Source organism: Anopheles ziemanni, chromosome 3, assembly GCF_943734765.1.
Source record: "Anopheles ziemanni chromosome 3, idAnoZiCoDA_A2_x.2, whole genome shotgun sequence".
NCBI classification, from domain to species: domain Eukaryota; kingdom Metazoa; phylum Arthropoda; class Insecta; order Diptera; family Culicidae; genus Anopheles; species Anopheles ziemanni.
This window is the reverse complement of record NC_080706.1, coordinates 88278158-88301699: the sequence shown is the minus strand read 5'-3', so window position 1 is coordinate 88301699 and position 23542 is coordinate 88278158. Positions and strand designations below refer to the sequence as shown.

At 41.9% G+C, this 23542-nt stretch overlaps 1 protein-coding gene across 1 annotated transcript in view; it reads right to left on the bottom strand.

Annotated features, from left to right (window-relative positions):
- Window positions 1–5748: 5748 nt before the first annotated feature.
- LOC131284010 (potassium voltage-gated channel subfamily KQT member 4-like) overlaps window positions 5749–23542 on the bottom strand; it is a 32276-nt gene continuing 14482 nt past the window's right edge. Inside the window, exons 3-8 of the mRNA XM_058312863.1 lie at window positions 19948–20123; window positions 19619–19870; window positions 19280–19528; window positions 10043–10427; window positions 6530–6671; window positions 5749–6391 (exon numbers count right to left, since the gene is read on the bottom strand). Coding sequence (XP_058168846.1) covers window positions 5749–6391; window positions 6530–6671; window positions 10043–10427; window positions 19280–19528; window positions 19619–19870; window positions 19948–20123 — 1847 coding nt within the window. The remainder of the gene's footprint in view (window positions 6392–6529; window positions 6672–10042; window positions 10428–19279; window positions 19529–19618; window positions 19871–19947; window positions 20124–23542) is intronic.

Here is a 23542-nt window from a genome sequence, read left to right as displayed (position 1 = left end):
TCCGGCTGTGCGCCATGCCTTGAGAGCGTGTAGGTGCGTGTTTGTGTGTCGCTTTTTTTGTTACATAATTAGTTCCTGTTCATAAATGATCATGCTGCAATCATGGCACGATTTTTAGTTGGACATGTTTGTTTTGGGAATTCGTTCGGTTTCTATGCAATTTACTAATCGCCTCGCTTAGATATTTCCCTTTCGCTACCAATAATTAACAAGTGTTTGATTGCTAGGGAAAAGGAGTAATATGATTCTGCTTCGGTACATTTTCCGTCCGATACGGTTGGTTGTTTAAATTCTTGCTCTTGCTTATAACGGGATCGTTAAATTGTCCAATAGTTATCAACATTTTTTTTAAATAAATTATCCATCCGTTGATTTAAAACTCCAATCTTTAACTCATCGCTAGACTTTTATGAATGAATAAATCTCCATGTTTCGGTTAGTTTAAGCCATTGCTTAGTATGTTCTTTTGTTTTGAAAATATATCACCCTAGGTGAGGGATTTTCATTTCCATCCGTGTGCATGTTCTGAACTTTAAGTTCGCCTATTGGACTCACTCATAGCAATAGTGGGAAAGATCATGTTTGCAAGGGGAAAAATCCAGCAGCTCGATAGAAGTAGAGAAACCATCAGTTGTTGTTTGTATGTTTGTCGGTAAGTTTGTTTGGTTCTTTGATGAACGGATTCTGGTCAGCTCAGGGCCTTAAACGACCCATGTTTACTGGAAGCTTGATACTGTCGATTCCTTTAGCGTTTTTCTATTTTCAATCGTCTTACGACTAAAGTGTCCAGCAAATGACAAGTTAGTTTGCTTTTAAGTGGCAACAATATGTTTCGATATCTTTTTTTTATCTCTTCATTGAAAGGTAAAAAATCGCCTCTTCATCTGTCTTCAAAACGGTTGATTCTACCCGCACTGCGCAAGGATATGTAGATTCTATGTTGCTATATATTTAATGTACTGGTTGTAGTTATATTTTTCATTGTAGCCGGATTTGTTCGAAAATGGATATTTAAAGTACGAAACTGCTTATGAGACTCCTTTCGGGAGTGATTCGGCTCTTTCCTCGAAACGGGAGTGGAGCGTTTATTGTTAGGTACCAATGCTAATAGAAGGTGGTCCGGGGTTTAAAGCCATCTTGGTTACAGATTTGGTTCGGGCGTTCTAAAGTGTATTGAGTTTTGGTAGTACACGGGACTATTATGGGCATTCAGTGTTTTTAAACAAATTTTGTATTCTTTAGAGTTCTTGTATTATTTGTTAGATGTTTAAAAGTGGTTTTGAAATGTATAAATGGGATGCTATATATTGACTGTAGTAAGCTGACTGTTTTGAAATGAAATGGAGTGAATGATCAGCCCAATTCAAACGAATGTGATCGTTTACAAAAATACATTCTCGTTATGATTTAATGCAATTCAGCATCCCAACTGTTACACACTTTTATTTATTGATGATGCAGATTTGATTATCCGGCACATCGATTGCAAAGATCAGAAAATCAATGGCTGTTTACTACTTTTTATTTTATACCTTTCTCCTACATCTCCAAATGGGTCAAGTTTAGCTTTTGCTTCGTTAAAACGCTTTAGATATTCATGATTGTTGGTATGTAACGCAATCTTGGTTTTATGTTTGTTTTCTTATTTTCTTGTCAAGTGTTGTTTTTTTTACCTTCGTTCTTCTCATCGTTTGCTTCTATTAACGTATATTATTTTATTTTCCTATCTTGAAGTTTTTTATGTTGATAAAAGCCGCTTCACTTTCTGCCTCGGATTGCAACTTGAATCTTGGACTTTCTTCGCACCGTGCATCAGTGGATCGTCGTTCTCTTCTTTATTGGCTTAGACTTGTGTTTATTTATTGAGTTCTGGTAGAGGCAAACAGGTTTGGACCCTTCAGCGTCATTATCATCAATCGTGCATGAGATGGTGTCTAAAATATGTCTACCTAGTAGCTAATTGCTTCGCAGACATCGGGATAAACTTTTCGTCACATTTCGTTTTTCTCAATCGATGTCAATCACAAAGGGCTTTCCGTGTCGATTAATTTCGTATAGAATTTTTTAACGTGCTTGTTGCTCCAAATGGAACTTTGCTTCGATCAAATGTTGGTCGTTATATTTGGGAGGAGAGGATAGCCTTATACAAATAGCTGCAGTCCGAACTTTTATATCGCCGCAGATCCATCGGAAACGCTCCGTCATATTTACATCTTTTATGATTTCTTTTTTGTACATGTCTGATGACGCTTTTCACGCCACTTTTATACCGAAAAATTAAATAAAGAAACTATTTGCAACTATGTTCGTATTTGATTACAGAACTATTCTACTCTTTTGTTAAATTTCGTTCGAGAGAGAGACAGAAATTGTGTTGCAGAAATAGAGAGCATTCGAAAACGCTTTCATGGCTGTACAAATGTTGCGTTTAGGGTTTTACATTATATTGTTGTCAACTGACTTTATCTGGCTTTATTAGATTCGTTCTCTTATTTATTTTTTCCTCTCATCGCGTAATCACAGTAAGTATGCGTTTTACTCCTATTTTTCCCATCTCATATATGTGTATGTTTGTGTGTGTGTGTGTTTTTTTGTATTTTGATCTACATAAGATGCATAAATCTGCCTTCGAATTATTTATCGTTAGGTATGGAGCTTCCATTTCAAACACTTTACTTGTATCACGTAAACGTTTTATTTGTTTATTTTGTGTCGAGAGCCCAATCATTATGGTTCATTCGGTTTATATTCGTTTCATTATATTTAGCTTATAAAATTCTTATTGATGTTTTCTAAGCCATTTTACTATGGGGCGTTTAGAAAGTTTAGCTAACTTATGGTGACGAGTTTAAGTACAGTTTCATTAATTCCCCCCACAAACAAACTGAAACAAGTTAACATTTAAAAGAAAAAGAAAAAATGTGTCAGTTGACTGCTTTTATAATCTTTAAATCTTTTACACTAGTCTACACGAAGCACAAATTTTAGTGCCCTTTAAATCGCACAAAGCTGGGTGCACCTTTTTTAAAGTAGTTCCGTCAGCTTTTCGGGTGATAATTTCGGCCTTTTCGAACAGTATTTTTGTACGAGTTTGAGTGTGTTTGTGTTTGCAGCTCAATCGTTTTTTGTTTTTAAATACTACAAAATCGGCAACGAAACATAATGGATGCCTACATTTAGCCCATACGAATCTCTGCTTCGAGACTTTTAATTCGTTGCTGCAACTTCCAACTAAAAAAATCGCTGTATGAACCATTCCGAAAGCAAATTTGTGCGCAGTTCGAAAGTGTACAGTTAATATAAAGCACAAAAAAGAACGAGTGGTTCAGTAATCATTTCACTTCATTTATACATAGTTTTTTTTTACAAGTTTTCGGATGTAAGTAGTTTTGCTTTGGTTTTGTTTTATGATTTCACTGAACCACCGTAAACACGTACTGAACGTAGAGAAGTATTGTAAGAGTCGTGTCGTGTTAGTTAAAACGTGTGCACAAGGGCGTGTTAAAGGCACCAAACGGACAAACTTTTAAAACTGCTAACATTCAAAAGGACCAACAGAAAATCAACGACAATTTTGTTTGTTTAACTGAAATAACCACTGAAGCGCATTGCCCGGGAATGGCCGCAAGAATATGAAAACTTTTTTGCATATTTCTGTAACACGTACAAAAACAGATTCCACATTCTAATGGTCATCCCTGGGCCATTATGGGTTGAGTGAGGGCAAGTTAATGGCGTTTCAGAGCGCAAGCCAAGCACGAGGATTGTTTTTTGCTATTCTCTTTGTTTGAACTCGTCGTTCACTCCTGGAAGAAACATGAAAATTATACACTGCACAACAATGTGATGTAAAACTAAAGCAAATAAGAGAAACGAAATAAAACTTTCGAGGATTTTTTTTATATATTTAACTAAAATTTCAAACTATGTAACGAGTGCACGCTCTGTTGGTTTAGCTGCATGTGCAACAGAAAGCATGCGTGAGTTTACGTGATGCAGCTTCGTCCCACCCTTATACACCACAATGCACAGAATAGTTTCGAGGCATTTGAGTTGCGTTAGTTATTGCTTGCAATATTCATCTTGTGTGTGTGTCTGTGTGTTTTCTTTGTTTTGTTTCATTTCATTTTCACCTTTAACTTTGCTCCGTCCGAACGCACCATTTTGGGAGTTGCATCCCATGGCTGGAAATGCTATTTATCGTACCATGCACCTTGTTTGGGGCACGTTAACATTCTTCGACGATTTACTATAATTTAGCACACAGAGCACAATGGATTTACATCGTTCGGTGAACTTATCGGATGATGAGTGAGTGTTGTGTACCTTGAATGCTTAAAGTAAAACTTAACAAAGACTAACAAAAATCTACAAAAAATAGTACAGATAATAAGTAGGTTCAAATAAAAAAACTTAAATTAGTAGTAGCGTTTAAAAGTAAACAAAAAAATTGAAATAGGCAACGTGTCTTCATCAAACGGTAGAATAAAAATAACGAACTCTTTCGATGAATGAGAAAACAAACCAGATGAAAATTAAAAGTAAATCAATACAACAACAATCGTTAGCATACATCGCATTACAGGCCACTGATACAGTTTCGATGAATCGGTTCGGTTCAACACTGGCCGCCACTGCGTTGAACGTTTCGTCGCACGGCTCACTATCACAGTCTCAAGTCCTCTTAAAATTAATTCGGTTGCATAGGCATTTTATCCGCGCGGAGAGAAAAGATTGCTAGCTTTGTGTACGTGTATGGGGGTTTTTCCCCCGCCCCTTACGGTACGGCTTGTTTTGCCCCCGTTCGAAAGTGGTTCGAAAAGCAAAGCAAAAGTCCAGTTCCAGATTCGATCTCAGGTACGGAAAAGAAAAGGGCAAAACTTGTATCTACAACAGCAGTCACACTTTCTTTCTTCCGTTTATATTACTCCATCGCTGTGGTAGTTGACTTTTTTGGCATTCCCAAGCCACATCAGTAGGCGTTGTTGACGGAAGCCCATCATCTGTAAATTTAAACCGACCGTTATCTTCCCCGTACGCCTTCATGATACATGTGATCCTTTTACTACTTGATTTTTTACTACTTGAAGGAGAAATTAAACCGATTTGGTCAAAGTAAAAAAAAGCATAGTATGTGCTGCACCTATGGCTCGGGAACTCCATGTTTCTTGCTCCAAATATCTAGAGAGGGCGTCTGATTAGCTCATTTAGCTTCATGATGACCATATTTGTTTTTTTGGTTTGTCATTCAACTTATGTTTTTCACTTGATTTTAGTTTTCCGGCAGATTGCCCTCGTAACGCGTCAACGTAGTTGTGCAATTCGTTTGTCATTTTCGTCTCATCTTAAAGTCTAAGTTACATGCCTTTGATAGTGCTTGTGTTTTTCTTTTCTTCTCTTTTTACACGTCTCTGCTTCCCCGTGCCACCGTTTAGTAGAAGCTAATGTAGCCCGTTTGTAGTGTTGTTTCCACGTATCTCGTCACTCTTATCGCGGTAAATTGTTCGAATTCGACGCACACACACACACATAGAACGTTTTTTAAACTTTCAAAATTCTTAATCACTTTGCGTTTATCTGGTCGTTTTGAAGGGTTTTATGTACAAGCTTACGTGTCTTTAAAGTGTGTGTATGTGTGTTTGGTTTGCTTCGTTGAACACATAAATGTCCCCGGCCCCTCACACTCCCCGCGCAGCCCCTGGTGCCCTAAGTGGTGCGTCGTGCAGGAGGAAGAGCTTAGATTAAATATTATACATCGTCCTCGAGACACTTCATCGCCAGCGACGGCGAGGAGGCCTGCGAGGGTGCGGCCGGCAGCTGGAGGGGCGAGATTTGCTGGGGCTGAGGGGCTGGCACGATCTGCATCTGCTGCTGGTGCTGCACGATCGCCCCGAGCGTGGCGGGTGAGTGAAGTGCGTGCTGCTGCATCGACTGCTGCAACGATTGGTGCATTTGCTGCTGCTGCTGCTGTTGCTGCTGCTGCTGCATCGGGTGGGAATGCAGCGGGTGCGGCTGGTAGGACTGCATCGGCGGTAATATCATCTTCTGCTGCAGCGTCATCGAGTTGATGGCGTGCGTTAATTGATCCAGTTTCTTGTCCATCACAGATAGTTGCTGCTCGACCCGGTACAGCCGGGCCCCGACCGTCATCGGCTTGATGTTGCCGACCCGGTCGATGCCGGCCAGGTAGCTGCCCGGCTTGCCGAGCGTTTGGTCCAGCCGGCGCTGCAGCTCCTTGATGCGCACCATCATGTTGAGGTGGCCCTGCGAGTACTGCTCGATCACGTCCCGCACGTCGTACGGTTTGCGCGCCTGCTGGAACTTTCGGCGGGCCACGAAGTACTTGATCTTCCGGATCGCCCGGATTGCGTTCCGGTGCGCTTCCGTCAATCTGGGTGGGAAAGAGGAAAGAGGAACGAAGAGAAAACGTTAAATGAGTGAACGCATCAGCACTGTGCGGATCATTTCATTCTCATTAGCGAACAAGTTTTCCCGTTTTGCCTTCTTTTTTTCCCATCCGGCCACTTACTGTGTTACACGCGCCGGTTCCGGCTCGTCATCTGGTTCCGGTTCCGCTTCCACCTCATCGCTCGGCGCTTCCGTCACGGAACTGTTCTGGCTAACGAACACTCCCCGGTTTGGATCGTTACGTCGCGTTCGCAATGGTGTGCCTTGGGAGAAATGAAGTCAGATACGAAATTATTCATCCATCTACTTTCTTTTAAATTTTCTTCACCTATTCACCTAGTTTCCTACCATGGTTTTATTACTTTTTTAAACATTTTTAAAGCTTTCTTAAACATTTTGATGAATATCACATTTGTGTGCAATGTTTAAAATTTGTTTTAATCAATGCATTGATATTTTTTTAAGACACACGTATGTTTTCAATAATTTTTACTTATTTTTAAGTAACAGGTTTCTGGGTGAATTGTCAGAAGGAGTTGAATCAAGAAGTGTTAATATTTTTTACAATTATACCCAAGGAATGTTTTGGTGATATTCATTCATATACGTTTTTCACCCGTGATTCATTCGAAATGATTAATGAATCTTCAAAAGATTTGAATCTCAAAACATTCATGAATAAATTGACGAAAAAAGAGGTTTTTCCTACCATTATTTCGGAATCTTTGGGCTTTATGAACATGTTATTCATAGATGAATGAATCTCTCTTTTCAATGCTCATGAATACTAAAATCAATCTGGCTTTTCTAACGTATTATGGATTTTTAAAAATATGGAGGCGCCTGGTCTTTCTTAAAAATGTCAGGGATAAAATTATCCGTACACACATTTTCCTGGAAAATGAGACACATTTCTGACCCAACATTTATGCCGTTGTGGAGCTGTTCCTTTGTTAGAAATAGGTTACTAGAAACGAGTTCAGCAAGAACAGCATATGTTCATTAGCAAACGGGTTTATTGTTGTAAAAGAAACATTGAAACAACCGTAGAAAAAACGGAAACTCCAGCATATACATGCGAGGCCGATCGGATTGAGGAAAAATAGATAAACAAAGACAGTACCTCCCACAACCCCTCTAGTGTTCCTTTATTCCCGGTTTCATTTCACTGTTTCCTACAAGCGGTCAATGTTGCGTGTCAACACGAAAGAATGTGGTCCGTTCAAATAAAATGTTCCTCGTACGAGCACATGTTTTACAAGGCCCTTTTAAGCCCGTTCCATACTTTTTCTGCGTGGGGTTTTTTTTTTGTGTTTTTGGATGGTGTTTTCAAATGATGATTTTTTCCCCATTCGGCCGCCGCGGCACGATTGTTGGCGTGACATTAGGGCCCGGCCGCCTCGATCACGAACGAGCGGTGTGCGTATGTGTGTACGGCTGTTTGCAAATAAACGGAAGCTTAGTGGAGTTTCCGTGCGTGCGGGTAATTAGAGTGAAAATATGTTTTCCGTCGACGTCAGGCTGGTTGGTTTGTTAGATCTAATACTCTCTCCAACTGGGTTAGATAAAACGTAGTTCAATGACCCCAAGAGGCTTTTAGTTTTTACAGGTCTTTAGTGAGAACATAAATTTTGATACATTTTTATTGAAATGGAGACGCCTGGTTGTTCATTAATGGAGACGCCTGGTGGTTCATAAAAGTAGAATTTTTCCACGTGTTCGATAGTACGCGATACGAAAAGTATGCATTTGTGTACCTTGCTTGTAAGAAAAATAGTATCACATGTTTCACGGGAAAGCATCTAAAGCATTTTCCCAGCATCAGTGCGAGGTGCCTTTCATTCCAGTCACACACTTCTCGCCCGAGCAGGAATGACATACCGAAGCATTCCGGTCCGGTATCGAAAGCACGTGTCCTGACATACGTAGGTCTGTCTGCACCGAAGACCGGTCCCCAAGTAGCGCATTCCTTCCGATGGGTTTCCCTTACTCGAAATGGGTTTCCCGATGGCGGACTCCGCAAACAAAGAAATCAAATTTTCCACTACATTTTCCTCGCATTCCGAAGCACGGATGAACGGGCGGGATCGCGGGCCGGATGGGTTGACCGGAACGAGGGAGGCCAGGGGAAATTGAATACAATTTCCGTGACCCACTCCGGGGTCCGGAATCGAAACGGAGTCATTCGTTCGCCTTCAGTTCGTGCGTCGTTCGCAGCGTCGTTTGGCAGCGGAAGCTCGGCGAAACGAAATTGACCAATTAATTAAGTGCACGAGAATTTTCTGGGAAACGGACGGGCCAGCTGACCAGCGGGTTCATTATTCATCGTACGCTGTTAACACCTTTATTACATGTGCCACGCTGAGTACGAGAAACGACATAATCCTTCCCTTTAGTCGACCAATTTATCGATGATTGCTGCCGGAGCGAAACGAAGCGAGGAAAACAAAAAACCACTCATTCAATAGTGTACCCCGTACGAAGGGAGGGGTAGTTGGGAGTGATCGATGGAAAAAGGGAAAACAGAAATGGGGTTATTTTGTCATCAAACTCCTCCCCAATCGTCAAAAAAAAAACCGAATGGGTTTTTGGGTCATTTTTGTCCCTAGTTTTCGTCTTGTCGTTCAATTCAGTATTGTTGGGGTTGTTTGGTTGGGTAGAAATATTTTCCCCAATGTGCTCGGGCAACGATACAAGCGACCCACACGGCACAAGGACGCCGTTAAAAGGGGTTTTCATATTTGAGATATTTCTACAAAAATTCTTCTGCTGTTGAAAAACGTGCAGCACATACTTCAATCGAAGAAGAGAACGGAAATATTTCAATCAAGAAAGTCTCGGTCGAAGAGTCAAAATTAATCAATGGTTCCATATTAAAAATATTACTGACGTGGTTTATCAACAGCAAATTAAAAGTAGTGATGCGAAATCGAAACTTTCCATCCCATTTGTAGATAATAACTAATACAAAATATCGATCCAGCAGAGTTGACAAGCATTAAAAAACGTTAATAAAACTCAAACCAAATTCGTTCAAAAATCGAATGAGATCACTTTACAAAGATTTAAACTTTGAAGCTACCAAAGATTTAAAAATCATGTAGGTTTGTTGAAAGTGCTAGCAAAGAAAGAATGTTTTTGATTGACTTGTAAAACATGTATACCTAATCGCCATATGAAAGATTATAATCAATGGATTAGTTATGTAATGATGCCAGCATGTTATTTGTCCTTCTTGCTTTCATTTAATTTTGGCGTTTGTCACTTCGATGGATAACAATTTTCTTCTTTGCTCGAAAATTTAAAGCATTCAATTTTTGACAGTTGGTGGGTAATATGAAATTGTACGTAAATTTATTATTGATTTTTGCTTCTTTCTTTTTATATCCTCAAGGCATCAGACGTCATTAACGCATTAAAAATCGTTAAAAAACTCAAACCAACTTAACTACCTTCTGTCCTTCTTGCTTTCATTTAGTTTAGGAATTTGTTACTTCAATAGATAGAACTTTTATTCGTTGCTCGAAAATTTAAAGCATTCCCATTTTACAGTTGATTGGTAATATTAAATTGTACGTAAATTTATTCTTCATGTTTCCTAATATTTTTTTATTGCCTTAGGCATCACACGTACCTGCAGATCGCGGTTCCTCCATGTAGAATACCACGTCTCCGTCGGACTCACTTTTCGCGAGCTCTCCCGAAGGTCCTCCACCACTGCCGCCGCCCATGGTCGCCCCTCCCGGCGTGTTGGGTGATGTCCCGAGGACTGCTCCACCTTCCCCGGCACTTGTCGAGCCTCCCGGTTGAGTCCCACTGGACGCAGCACAGCCCGCCCCGGAAGCGTTCGAGCCGGTGGTGGCCGTCGCCATCGTTGTCGCCGTCGCTGAGGAAGGACCGACGCCCGGCACCGGGCCGGCACTGAGCGGGGGCTTCATCTGGGGCGCCTCCATGCGGTTCCGGGACTTCCGCCGCTTCAGCACCGATGCACCGCGCCGCGCCACCTGTACCATTAGGGTCTGAGCCCGAATGTATCGAATAAAGGCACAACGAACAACGAACACATTGATACACACCGAGGAGCGGACAACACACACAAACAGACACTGTTCAGTGTTGGCGTTTTGCAAGCGATTGCAGTGCAGAGGGAAGGAGGGAATAGCAGAGCAGGACAACCGGAGGACTTGGAGGGGGGTGAGGCATTTTACACAGTGAGCATCAGAGGATAAGAAGCAGAAGTGGGAAGTGGTGCAATAAGCGTTTATCTTTCTCGGGTGGTAATGAGCGATTCACAGTTTAAAGGATTTCTTTTTCTCTCCTTCGCTTTAAATGTAAATTTAGCAGATAGTTTAGTTCTGGAAAGATTACAGTACAAAATAAAGCTGCTGTAAACTAATATAATTCGGCGATGAGAGCAAAGATAAAGAAACAAAGTGCAGACAACAGACCTTTGAACAGTCGTTCAATTGATCATCTTGATTTATGGCACTTTTGTGGTGACGTAAGTTCGACAATTCGATGGCCAGGGGTCGGCAAACTATACCCACACCCGTTCTGCCAGATGATTCTGAATTGATTAAATCTTTTTGAGTCAGATTTCAACAATTATTCAACGAACCTTAAATTTTAGCTGCAAGAGCAACAAGAAGAAAAAACTTAACATAATAAAGAAAAAGAATTTGACAAGAAAAGATCACGACAGTTTAGTCCAAACGTTTTTAACTAATTGAGTAAAAATAATTATAATATCGGAACTGTTTTGCATTATTTGTTTATAATTTAAAAAGTTAAACGTTTTCCCACATTGAAAATATGTTTCTACTTTTTAACTCGCATTTAATATGTTTTTCTACTAATTAACCATCTCCAGGAAACGCTTGTCAAACCCAGAAACAAAGTTATTGATATAAATTGTTTCATTTCACCAAATGAGTTTTATCATGTCGATCGACACCAATATGGAAGCTTGCTTCGTTTGTCATGCGATGTTGATTTATGCGTGGAAAAGTTCTACATTTCGCTTTTTTTTCTCTCGTCAAGGGAAATAAATGGAGCATTCCATCTTTGAGGAAGGGGAAATATTGAAATGAAGTGGAAAAAAGTTCTGAGAGAAAAAGTAACGCCAGTTTTGAGTCAAATGAAGTTTGTGTACACATTGTACAGGGAAAAAGGAACGAATTAAAAAAACTGTCCATCGTTCGAAAGGACAACACCGATGCTATACACAATGGTAGATGAAAACAAAACCATCCTGCCAGCAGCACACTTCCACGGGCATTAATATTTAATGGTGATGCTTTTACCACTCTCGAAAAGAAAGAACACAAACCGAATGTGGCACACGGTAGAAGATCGGGCATATTGAATTGGATTGCAATTTGATTATCTGCCCCCACAACGCACGGTGGATTTTGGGCCGTTCTTTCACCAGCTGCGTTGTCTCTTCTCCAAAACCGTTTCGGTGGACGTGTGTTTTCGTGTCGTTATGTCGGTTCGTTTCTTTTTTTATTTTATTACCCCCAGTGATGTTCGTGCCAGCGTTCCGCCGATCGGTCATCGGTAACAAATCAATCAACGCCGCTCGTCATCGGGATCATCAATCGGCTTCGGTTCTTTTTTTCCGGCGCGACGAAAACTCATTCCACGCGTTACGTGTCTGCGTCCAGACGGTCCCGAGGGTTGAAAAGCAATAGCACCTTCACTTTCCCGAACGAGGCGCGATGGTTTGATTGTTTGAAGTGGGAAAACTTTTGCCTCCGGCGAGTGTCGAGGAAGCCACTCACGAGAATTGGAGGATCTTGGGTGATTGAAAAGAAATAATACCAAGGAAGGTTCCTACACAGGATGAGCTTGTTATTTAATTACAGCAAACCCCAATAATATTTGTGGTTTTCGTTGATGCTTACGAACTCGTTTCCTATTAATCAAAAGCCCTTGTGAGAAGTGTTTTTCCGAGAAAACTTTAACAAAACATGTCTATTAAATCCTTTTCCGTAGAAAATTCCCTAGGAAAATCGTAAAAAATCACTGGTTTAAACGGTAGGGGCATGCATGCCACTCGTGTAATTACCTTATCACATTCCGCAGTGCTTAAGCTCTCGGTGATTTTCAGTTCCGCCCACAACCCATCCCACAACCCTCTTGGCCTGGCTTCCTGGTGTAATTACTTTCGCATAATTGCTGTAAACAATTCCCGTTAATTGGCAGTATCACAGAGCGTATGCGTCGGATGCTTCACCTTCCGCTTGCTCGGTTTGCCGTCGGTCGAGGCAACGGAGTGGAGTCACACAAACGGGAGCGCAGCAGCAGCAGGATAGCACCCTTCTCCCAAGGTTACGAAATAAAATAAAAACACTCAAACACACCTTGTACGGCAAACCGAAGGGCTCTAGAACTTCATAGCGGGTTCTCGGCTTAGAGATCTTCATTTCGGTGGTAAGCATTCCGGAGAAGAGGAGTTTGTTTGACCGAAGGAGGCAAAAAACAAGACACAGAAAACGTACATCTGTGCACGTGTTGCGTTTCTTGCCGTTGGCCGGGGGAGGGAAACAAAAATCCAACCGCTCGCAACATATTTAAACATTGCCGGCTGCAAAAAGCCAACCCGTTGCCGCACAAAGACTGAAAGGTTGAAGAATTTCAATGGAATGTAAAAAGTAGAGGCTGCAAACGGCCCAGAAAAAGGAGGAGGGAGGTTGGGCAGCAAGGGTTAGAAGGGGGAAACAATCTCACATGAAAATGTAGCAACCCGAGACCGCAAAGCGCAAGGTAGGTTTTGTCTTACCCGGTTCTCGAGCGCGTGGAATGATACATAAGTATATTTGTGGGAGAGGAAAAACAAAAAAAAAGGCATCCATTGTCTTAACGATGGTTGGGAAATAGAACTAAGTTTTATGGAAAGTTTTGATAGAGAGGAAAAAACCCGCCGCTAATGTAAACCCACTACGTTGCTTCAGTTGTTCCGTATTATACTGGAAGAAAAGGGTAATAGGAAGAAAGGGAACGAAAAAAAGGAGGCCTCCATTTTCCCACCTTTCCAAACACCTGTTCATACATTTTCCTCCTCCCTCTCCCCCCTCCACCCAACTAACTCTCGGTGTAATAATTCGTCACTGGAGAAGGCTAATGTGTCTGGGAAAAAGTTTTTCCCACTCATCCCTCCCATTCGTCCCGCGGCACGTCATACGCCCGGAACAATCCATCACTGGCGCGATTCGTGAAAGAAAATGTTTTCCCCCGGAGTTTTTCTTTCCCACGTTTTTTCCCTCCCCAGCCGTGAAACCCACCTGAGCGCTATCTTTCGAGCGGTTCCCTTTTCAACACGAATCCTTCCTGGTACATGACAGGAAGTAGGAGGGGTGAGAAGGAGGGGGAGGTAGGAGTGAAGCAGATGGAAAGGGGAAGGGGAGGGAGGTGGTTTTCCTGGAAACTCCGGACACCCGCTTCGGGGTAGCTTTTGAGGCGTTGCCTCCGGCACTCCGACTCGGTCGTTTTCCCGGTTCAATATCAAAGCGGAAGTTTTTCCTCCACCGGAACCCATCGGAGCCGCTTCAGCCATCAGCAAACCACAAACATTAACAGCATTTCACATTCAACCGCAACACGGTACGACGGGGGGCGATGGCCGCATATCGAGAACCATTTTTCAGTCTTTGAGGATGCTTTCTGTTTGTTTCACTTCGTTATTCCCATTCATTCCTTTTACCTACCGCAAGGCACACAGACGGATTTCCCCGCGGTTGACGTTAGGTTTGGGAAGTTATCAATTCAGTGATTTTTTGTCTTTTCCCGGACCATTCGGTGGGCGTTGTAAAATTGGAGATTGCAAACGAGCGTTGCCAAAAATGAACAAATTGAGCAACGAGTTACAGGGGATACTCAAACCTACAACAAACAAGCCCCAAAGGCCAATGGAATGTGGAAAATAGGGTGGAAATTTGCAAACACAACGCCGTGCCCCTGTTGGTTTGTTTTCCGTTTGTTTAGTTCTCCCTATTTCCCATGAACGTACCTTCCGCACAACGGATGGCGTCAAAATGGAAAACAGAAATGAAAGACGAACTCTTTTTTCTTTCGTTGAGGCAGAAAAAAGGAAAACACCTCCATCGCTCGTGGAGCTTTTGAGTGCCGGAGTTTTCCGGGAGGCGTGATTTCTGTTTGATCAGAACATGATAACCGAAAAGACGAAACAATCGTAAACGAAGTCGTATACCTAATTGACAAATGTTGCTACCATAAAATCCCACCTTCCATACGGTTATGGGGTAGCCGAGACCGAACATAAAGTAGGAAAATGCTCGTAGAGGATCTTTTTAGGTGTTGCGAAATGAAAATTCACTCAGATAACGTTGAAAGGAACATATTTCCACCGGAAGCACAGACTAGAATCAGTCGGGAAATGTGTTTTTTTCACGTCGAGGTTGGAAAGGGGAGTTGGTGAAAGAAGGGATCATCATCACCGTTGATGAGTGATTTTCTTCCTGACGCGAGGAAAAGGAAAATGTTACCGCTGATGTTGGGAACAAAAACGTGTAAGCTTTTTCTTTCGTCAAAAAGCTTCAGCAATATTTTGAAGCGAAGTGTCCGGGGGCGAACGGTGGGAGAAACGAATAAATTCCACCGACGAAAACATAACGCGCCGTTGATGATTTGATCCTGGTGCTATTTTTACTCACTCCGTACTAAACCACACCGGGGATGGAAGTGAAGTTCTCGTTGATAAATGAACAATAGTATAAATTCGGACACTACTGGCTAGTTTCCACGCGAGAGTGATGTGAAAACTCCACCAATCCATGGACGGTGGGCGCCCTGGAGGTGAATTTACTCTTCCGAAAATTGGCGAATCTTTTTCGAAACTGTCTACATTCTAGAATTAAAATCGAATTCGACCCCAAACCCCTTTTATGCAAATGGATACCGCCTTCCGGAGTGACTTCGATATTGAGGTTTACTGCCTTCCGAGCTTTCGGCCGGGAGGTTCAGCTTTTCGCGACTGATTGCCTTTTTCGAGGAACACTCTTGCGCCAGGCAAATGCAAATTAATTTGACCGCGGGTTTGAATACATTTTCCATTTTCGGTCGATACGGACCAAGGAATGCCCGACGGAATATTTAAAATTATGTCATCTAAAAATAGACGATCGTCGCAGCATCGTCGCAATTCGGTCGTTCAATTTAGCTTTTTAATCTGCGTCGAAATACTTTCACACCCGGCGGGAATGTTTTCGAGGCGTGGAATTTACGAGAACAATCCGAAGGAAAATGCTTCGATAATTAAATGTTTGCTTCTACTTTTGATCTTCTTTATCAAATTTAACTCAGTTTAAATAATTTAAAACACAGATGGATTTGCATCGTTGAAATCGAATTCCTGCAAATAAAATCAATTCTTCACCTCGAAACATATAAAATCGATCAAATTTCACTCACATGGGAATTGATACTAGGTACAAGACCAAAGTACATTCCACGTTTCAATTTTCTCATTGAGTAAACACGCCCCTCACGGTATCGCGCTTTGAAATGGCTTTATCGAATCATGTTTTGATCAAAGCACTTTCGAATCGAATCATCCCGCTGCTGATGGAAATAAAAACAACTTTATCTCAATCATACGGTACGTAGCTACAAACAAGAAAACGTTTCGCGAATGGAATGTGATATGAGATGAATCACTTTTGTTTTGCGGCACTCAGGTCGACAAACTCCAAAAGTAAAAACAAAAAAAAGAACGACCTTATTCTTGGACGGATCGGTTCCACGATCGGTTTCCCCGCTTTTGGCACGGGCCACGCGAAACAAAGAAAAATCGTTAGTCAAATAACAAAAAAATAATCACCCCAACAAAATGGCCCGCGAAAAACCCATCCCGAACCCGACGGAAGGGGTTCGCGTTGGGGAAAATGGATCTTTTCGCTTCCCAGTTCGGCTTGCCCAGAAGGTTGCCGGAAGGTGTTTTTTAATGTTTTATTTTTGCCGAATTTCGCTAATGGAATTTATGCGCCCCGGAAACGTTTGCCCATGTTTTTATCGAATAATGCGATTTGAATAATTCATTCCAAATGGAATCGAAGTCGAAAGCGTCAGTGTGAGAGAGGGAAAATACACAACAAAATACGGAAATCAACAGGAGAACGGGATGTAAAAAAGCAAAACAGCTAAAACAAATCGCAGAATAACAAATGCAAGTATTAGTAACAAAAAAACCTAAACACGCCATTTTTCACAAATCACTAGATGGGTGGAACAACTTTAGATCTACGATCCTCGAAAATGGTTCCATAATGCTGCAGTTTTATAAATCTAAAACCAGTTGCGTTAGACTATTTTTTTATTTTTTATTTTCTCCTCGTCCTTTGATCTTTGTTTTCGTTCGCTCTTTCGCGAAACCATTTGAATGTGCTTTGTTCTTATGTCCTCGTTGGATGGCAATAAAACAGACACAACATCGAAACCACTTCGCAAAGCTGTCAAAATTTAAATTTGATCACAAAACCGTTTTTTTGCCACACTCCCCGCTTGCTTTGAGTGCCTCTGTTGTTCTGTTTTATTTTGCCAATTTGCCGCTAATGCAATGCGCGACGATGAAGGCTCGGTTTGACGGATGGGTACCATTCGTTTGATTGAGAGTTTGTGCCTGATTGATTGATTGGTTTGTGTGTGTGTATTCCACCCCAAAACGGATGTTCGGTTTCGGGAGGGTTCCGGTCGGGTTTGGGACTTTGTTTGACTTTGGCCAAAGCAAACGAAGGAACCCGGAAAACCCGGAAGCAAACGAGACCGGAAGTCGCAACGGAAAAAAACCGGGCTCAAAACACCATCGGAAAGAGGGAGGGAAAATTGAAAACAATACGCTTTCCACTCCCCCGCCGGTTGGCGCAAAATTGGCTCATTTGCGATTGGATGGTTGATCGTTGGCGGAAAGTTTGCTGTTGGCCGCAGTCATCTGACGGACGGAAATAGATTTGTTTCAGTAGTGGCGCACTTTAGCGAACGTTGTCACGACACTGCGTCGGGTGGGAAATTGTGCAGCGAGCAATCCATTATTTTGCCCCACTTTGGATGCAGCAATGTTGCTGAGAGAGAGTGAAAAATGTACGGATTCGATTACTCGTGTTTGCAAAGAAGGGCAAAAGGCAGAAGGGAAATGGCCATGGTTAAGAAGCACAAACAAATTGCAAATTTTTGTTGCTTCCTTCCATGATCGCCGTGAAAATAATGAGGAATTATGTATTATGAAGAGTTTTACAGTGAGCATGGATTACATTGTTTATTGTTGAGTCGTTTTACGTCAAACGTCTTATTCAAACGATGGTTTGTTGTGTAGATTATGTAACAAAGAAGTTAAAGGCAGTTAGAATTAAAGTACAATACTTCATTTTAAAAATATTTTACAAAAATATGTTGAACTATTTCCACCTTTTTTATTTTTTGAAGGATATTAATTATTTTAATCAATTAATCGATCGAACAATTAATATCGTTAAAAAAATAAGAAAAGTGGGAATTGTTAAACACACATTATTTATCAATTACGAATGATACAGAAAAGTTTCCTGCCTCACTCTGTATTAAAATATTTTTCGTGGACCTTGGAGACATCTTGGGAATTAAAAGTTGATGTAATCTAAACCACCTTTTGGTGATATTTGTCAAATAAAACGCTTTGTTTGAAACAAACGAAAAGTTAAGGTACTGAACAACCACTTTGATATTAGAGAAGAGGAGTTAATCCTCGGCTTAAGACACAAATTGGGTTAAGCGGGGTTTTCATCTTTATGGATATGGAACAGCGGAAGCAGTTAAAAGCACACTAGCGAACAAACTTGCCCAATCTAGCCCCATCCACAAACAACAACGACACTCTAATGTACAACCATCGCAACACTTATCCACCGAACACTGATTCCGTTTAACAAGCCCATACATCCAACAAGACAACGGGAAAGCTGGTACACATTCAGTTTCTACAAGCGGGTTCCGTGGTTCCGTGCTCCTACACGATTGTTACATGTTTTGCAATCAAACCTTACAACTGGACGCGGGGAAGGGGGAAATATAAAGTGGGAAACCTTAACAAGCGTTCCAAATACTTAGCCGGGGTTGGAGTATCGCTTTCTTCTCAGAACCTCAGAACAAAAAATTGATTTATAATAGGAGGAGGAAGTGGAAAACGGGCAAAGCAGTGTGCGAATTCCTTCTAACATCATTCGCGAACGGGGAACTTTTGGTAGGGAAAATGGAAAAGTACAACAGGGCAGTAAGAACACGTTGAAGAATGGAGGTGACCGACGAGAAAAAAAGTTCAAGTAACCGAACAGGCTAAACCATGTCCAGTGCGGTAGATGTTACGACATCAACGTACAAATCGAACGTCCGGTTCGTTGAACACGTGATGTAATATTTGAAGGACTTGATGAAGAAAACTGCATTCTGCAGGTCAGTAGCGGCAGTAAAATGGAGAACTTTAAACAACCGCAATGAAGCCATAGGAAAATGAAACAGAAGTTTCAGAACGGTCGAACACATTATGTCATTATGCCGTAAAGCGAGGTTGACGGAATTAAAAGTGTTTTAGTAAGGAATTGAACCTTACTGAAGACAAATGGTGGATAGGAAATGAATTCAAAGACAGTAAGGTTAGATTACAGTGTGTTAAGCAATCGAGAACGAAATAAACCAAAAGGAAGGCAACATTAAGGAAACGACACGAATAAGCTGTACAGAAAACAAACAATCGGAAACAGAAAAAAAACAGAGCCAATGTCGAATGTCGACTACTAATCGGAGGGATACCACACATCACCACCCTAGAGGTATATTAGATGCGAATATGCCAGGAAAGTACCACCAAAACATACAAACGTACACCGCTAAACATCGCACTCACTTTGCCCAACTGCGATGGAAGGGCTGTGCTGCTGTTGCCGTTGCCGTTGCCGTTGTCGTTCGACTTGACGTAGATCTGCCAGGTGGCGTCACTGTGGAAGCTCTTGTCGGCGGCGTAGCAGCGCCAGAGGCACTGGATCAGCATGGCGGCGGCCGGTATCTGGCGGTTGAAGTGCTTCTGGCGTTGCTTCTGTTGTACTTTTAAGGCGAATCCGGACCCCAGGATACCCTACCGGGGGAAAGTTGTTTCCAAAACAAAAGAGATAGACCATAATGAACCTGGGTTTGATGCACCGGATGTTCAGCTAGTGTTACTTACGGCCGGCAGTGCGAAGAACGAGATTGCGAACACACTAAAGCAGGAGGCGACGATCTTGCCCATCCAGGTCTGCGGCACCGTGTCCCCGTAGCCGATCGTCGTGACGGTGATGACGCCCCACCAGAGCGCGTCGGCGTAGCTGGCGAAGTCGGCCTTCCCGTCCGGCCCGAGCACGTCCTTCTCGGCTAGGTACACGAAGTACGAGCTGAAGATGAGCCCCAGGAAACCGATGTACAGCGTGGTTATCAACTCCTGCGGAAATGCAAGTCCGAACAAATCGGTGTATAAGTATTGAAGAAAACTGTCACCCAGCCAACGGAGTCCCTTACCTGCCGATGGATGAAGACGACGGAGCCGAGTAACCGCCAGGTGCCACCCTGCCGATCGACGTGCAACATGCGGAGAATCTGCAGGAAACGGATGCCGCGGATGGCGCTCGTCGCGAACACCTGACCATTTGAGCCCCATGACAACACAATCATTGACGCTACGACTACAATAAGATCTGCGAATGAGACGGGAAGAGTGGAAGAGTTCATTAATAGAAGAACTTGTTTGTGTACTGATGTAATGTAAAGAAAACTAAATATTTTAATTAAGCAATTCTTATATGGTTCAATTATGTCTATGTCTTATGTGTTACCTTTCGCAGGTTATGCTTAAAAGTACTCAAAGTCCAATAAAGTGATATGAAACGTGTATTCCGTGTCATGATAATTCTTTAGTGAGGCCTTCAGCTTATGTTTGATGTATTTAGTAATTGATGTAACCCAAGTGCATTTTCTTGTTAATTGAAGAGTATAACTATAAGTCAGAAGTATATTCCGAACTTTTCCGTACTTATGACCTAGGAGTTCTGTAGGAAGTTCGTTAACATTTTTAACCCTACTTTAACTGTATTTATTTGAAATAGTTCGAATATGTCATGACCTATTGCTTTATACTGCAGCTTAGTGATGTCATTATTATATTTGAAGTTCGTTGTTATGTGTGGTTATTGATTCATGTACAATTTGTGTCGAAGTAATGCAGAAAAACTTGATACACTCTAAAACTTCTTCGTTGACTGACAAGAGACGACGTATCTGTGCTATAAGCTGGTTTATTTACTAACTTAAAATATATGAAACGCATGCCTGAAATGTTTTTTTTTCATAATTCTGTATAGACGACTCCAGTTTTTAGTTTTCATCATAAAAGTCAGATACATCAGGGACATCGTTGAAATGATAGTCAATTTATAACTGATATCAATTATCAGATTTGAATCATTCAACCTTGTACGGAAACCTTAATAATTTACAGGGATCTCTGACCCTTTTAGATGCGCTTCTGGAAAACTTACACAAAGGAACCATTTCTATCGATGCGTTAAAAGGCTCTAAATCCTACCGATATTAAAATTTGTATCCATCATCTGCATAGACCATCGGACCAGCAAATGGTTTAAAAAATCGTGCCGAACAAAATAAAACGACCGTCTAGATTTCCCCTGAGCCGCACGACTGACCGGGGACATCATCTTCGGAAGACACTGACAAATGGGTGCTTTCAATTTTCCAACCAACCGCGTGGTGTCGGGGCAAAGACACAGCGTACATGGAACACATTGCCGCAGCAAATCATCTTCCACTTGCGTCGTCGTCGGTCGCTGGGCACTGGGAGTGTGAGGTATGTGGAACCGAGTTTGGAGCGGGAGATAGATTTCCCGCCTGACATCATCATCAATTGTTCACATCTTTCTCAACAATGGACCCCGTGGCAGGCCGGATGACAAATGAAGTTGCCAGAGACCGCTGCTCCGTACGGAAGACGGTTCGTTGAACGTTGCGTTCCGAGATCGACGCGGGAAAGAAATGAATTGGTCCCATGTTGGATGACATGGTATTTCTACTGGCACACAATCATACAAAACGAAGAACCATGTTGACAAATCGAGTTTAAAAATTAAAAATAAAACGAAGTTTTACATTTAAGCTTAGAGGAAAAAAAGTATCAAACTAATACCAACTAAAAAAACCTATGCTAACTTTAATGGAAAAAAACTATTAAACTCTTGGTTGGTTCAGTTTTTAAATTTGATTGAGAAAAACAAACCTTCTATTTTATATTACTTTATATTATCTATTCTTCCAAGGTTTGTATATGTTTAAAGCGTGTCGATTTTAGTTTTTAATTGTTCTCCGTTCCTCCGAACAAGTTCGTAAATAATATATCTCATCTTGGAAAGACCATTTACACGAATATGGCGATGTCACCAAGAGCCCATTAAATTTGTGGAACATGTGGCCATCGAACCCCCCATTCGCTCGGAAATACCACAACTTTTCAACACCACAGCTGCTGGAGATGGGATGGGATGCAATGGTTTGGATTATTTTTTTACCCCATTTGGGAGAAGGCGAACACCAATTGTCCGCAAAAGATTTGTCCTTTCGTAATCATCATAAATTGGAGACCGTTTTAACCCAAAAAGGCGTTTCCGAGCCGGTGCAACAGCTCGGCGATGGCGATTTCAATTACATTTCGGGTGGACCCGTCCGGTCACGAAGACTCTCCCGGGAGAAGGTTGTTGAAAATTGGTTCATATTAATAGCCCACGAAGGACGTTAGAGGGTGGTGGTGGTTCTCAAAAATGTTCTAATCTCATTCTTGGCGAAACAGCGGAACACTGTCGTTGGTTTGAAATGGGAAATAAAAATGTTAGTGACGCTAATTGGCCACCATTTTCTGGATATTGTTTTGTTTTTATTTTTTTAGTTAAAACACTTTAATTGTTTGCGAGGATTTTTCCCACCAATATCCAAACAACTATTCCAGCAGGTATTACCTTTCATCGGTAAAATACAAGGACACGTTTTACTCACAAAAAAACAACGGAACAACCTGTCACGCTTGCAAATGGCAAATGTTATTGTACGGAGTGTGAGTTGGATTGGTACAAGGCATGAAATAGGGAAAGCCGTTGAAATTTGAAGCTGTACCGTTCGATCACGATAGGGAACGGTCGAAAATGGCTGACAAACCTGGCGAAACGTTGCGTGCCACCGTTCAACCGTGAGCCGTAGCTTTTAATGCACGTTTCATGTTTCAGTACCGTCATCCTTTATTCCTGTGCCGACGATAATTCGACGAGTCACCTTAATTTTGTGTCCTCCTCTCCTCGTGACGATTATTTCTCATCATTTCGTTCATTTTCATTAGCGACCGTGGGGTTTGTTTTTTTTCATTTCCCCAACCAACATTCAACATTTTATCGACGCTGCTTTGTTTCCATTCGGCCACAAATTAACTTCCGGAACCGGGAAAGGGAAAATCATAATGAATAAATAAACGGCCAGGCAGTAAATGGTGACAATTTTACGGAATGTCATCATTGGCACACCTGAAAATATGTCACCGTTGGCTACCGGGTCGGGTTTTTATGTCCCGTTTCGTACGGTGGGCTTAACTTCTGGGCCCGAGCAAACAACAAATGCGAACACGCGCCGGATCGCGGAAGTGAGGGAAAAATCAGATGGAGGCGCCTGGTGGCCCAAGTCCCCCCACCCCGCGGGCAAACAATGAAATGAAAGCATCGCATTCGAGCACTGGAATGACGTTTAGCATCAAACAGTCACACAGAAGAACGCTTTTCGGTCACTCTTTCGTGCCCGAAGCGACAGAACGCTAAACGCCTTTTAGCTACGCCAATACTGACTCTATTCGGTCAATTTGGCGTCGAGGCGGAAACAACACCTGTTTGGTTTGGGAGAGAAAGGAAACGGTTTCAAATTAAGTTCGTCCTCATTTTTTGAGGACAAGGATAGTTGTTTTAAACAGTAGAAACCTTGAGAAGAATCATGGAACTTGCGAGGAAAAATGGATCATTTGTGGTTTTCGGGTTTTTGTTTCAGCTTTTGCGACAAAGAAATTCGACGCTCC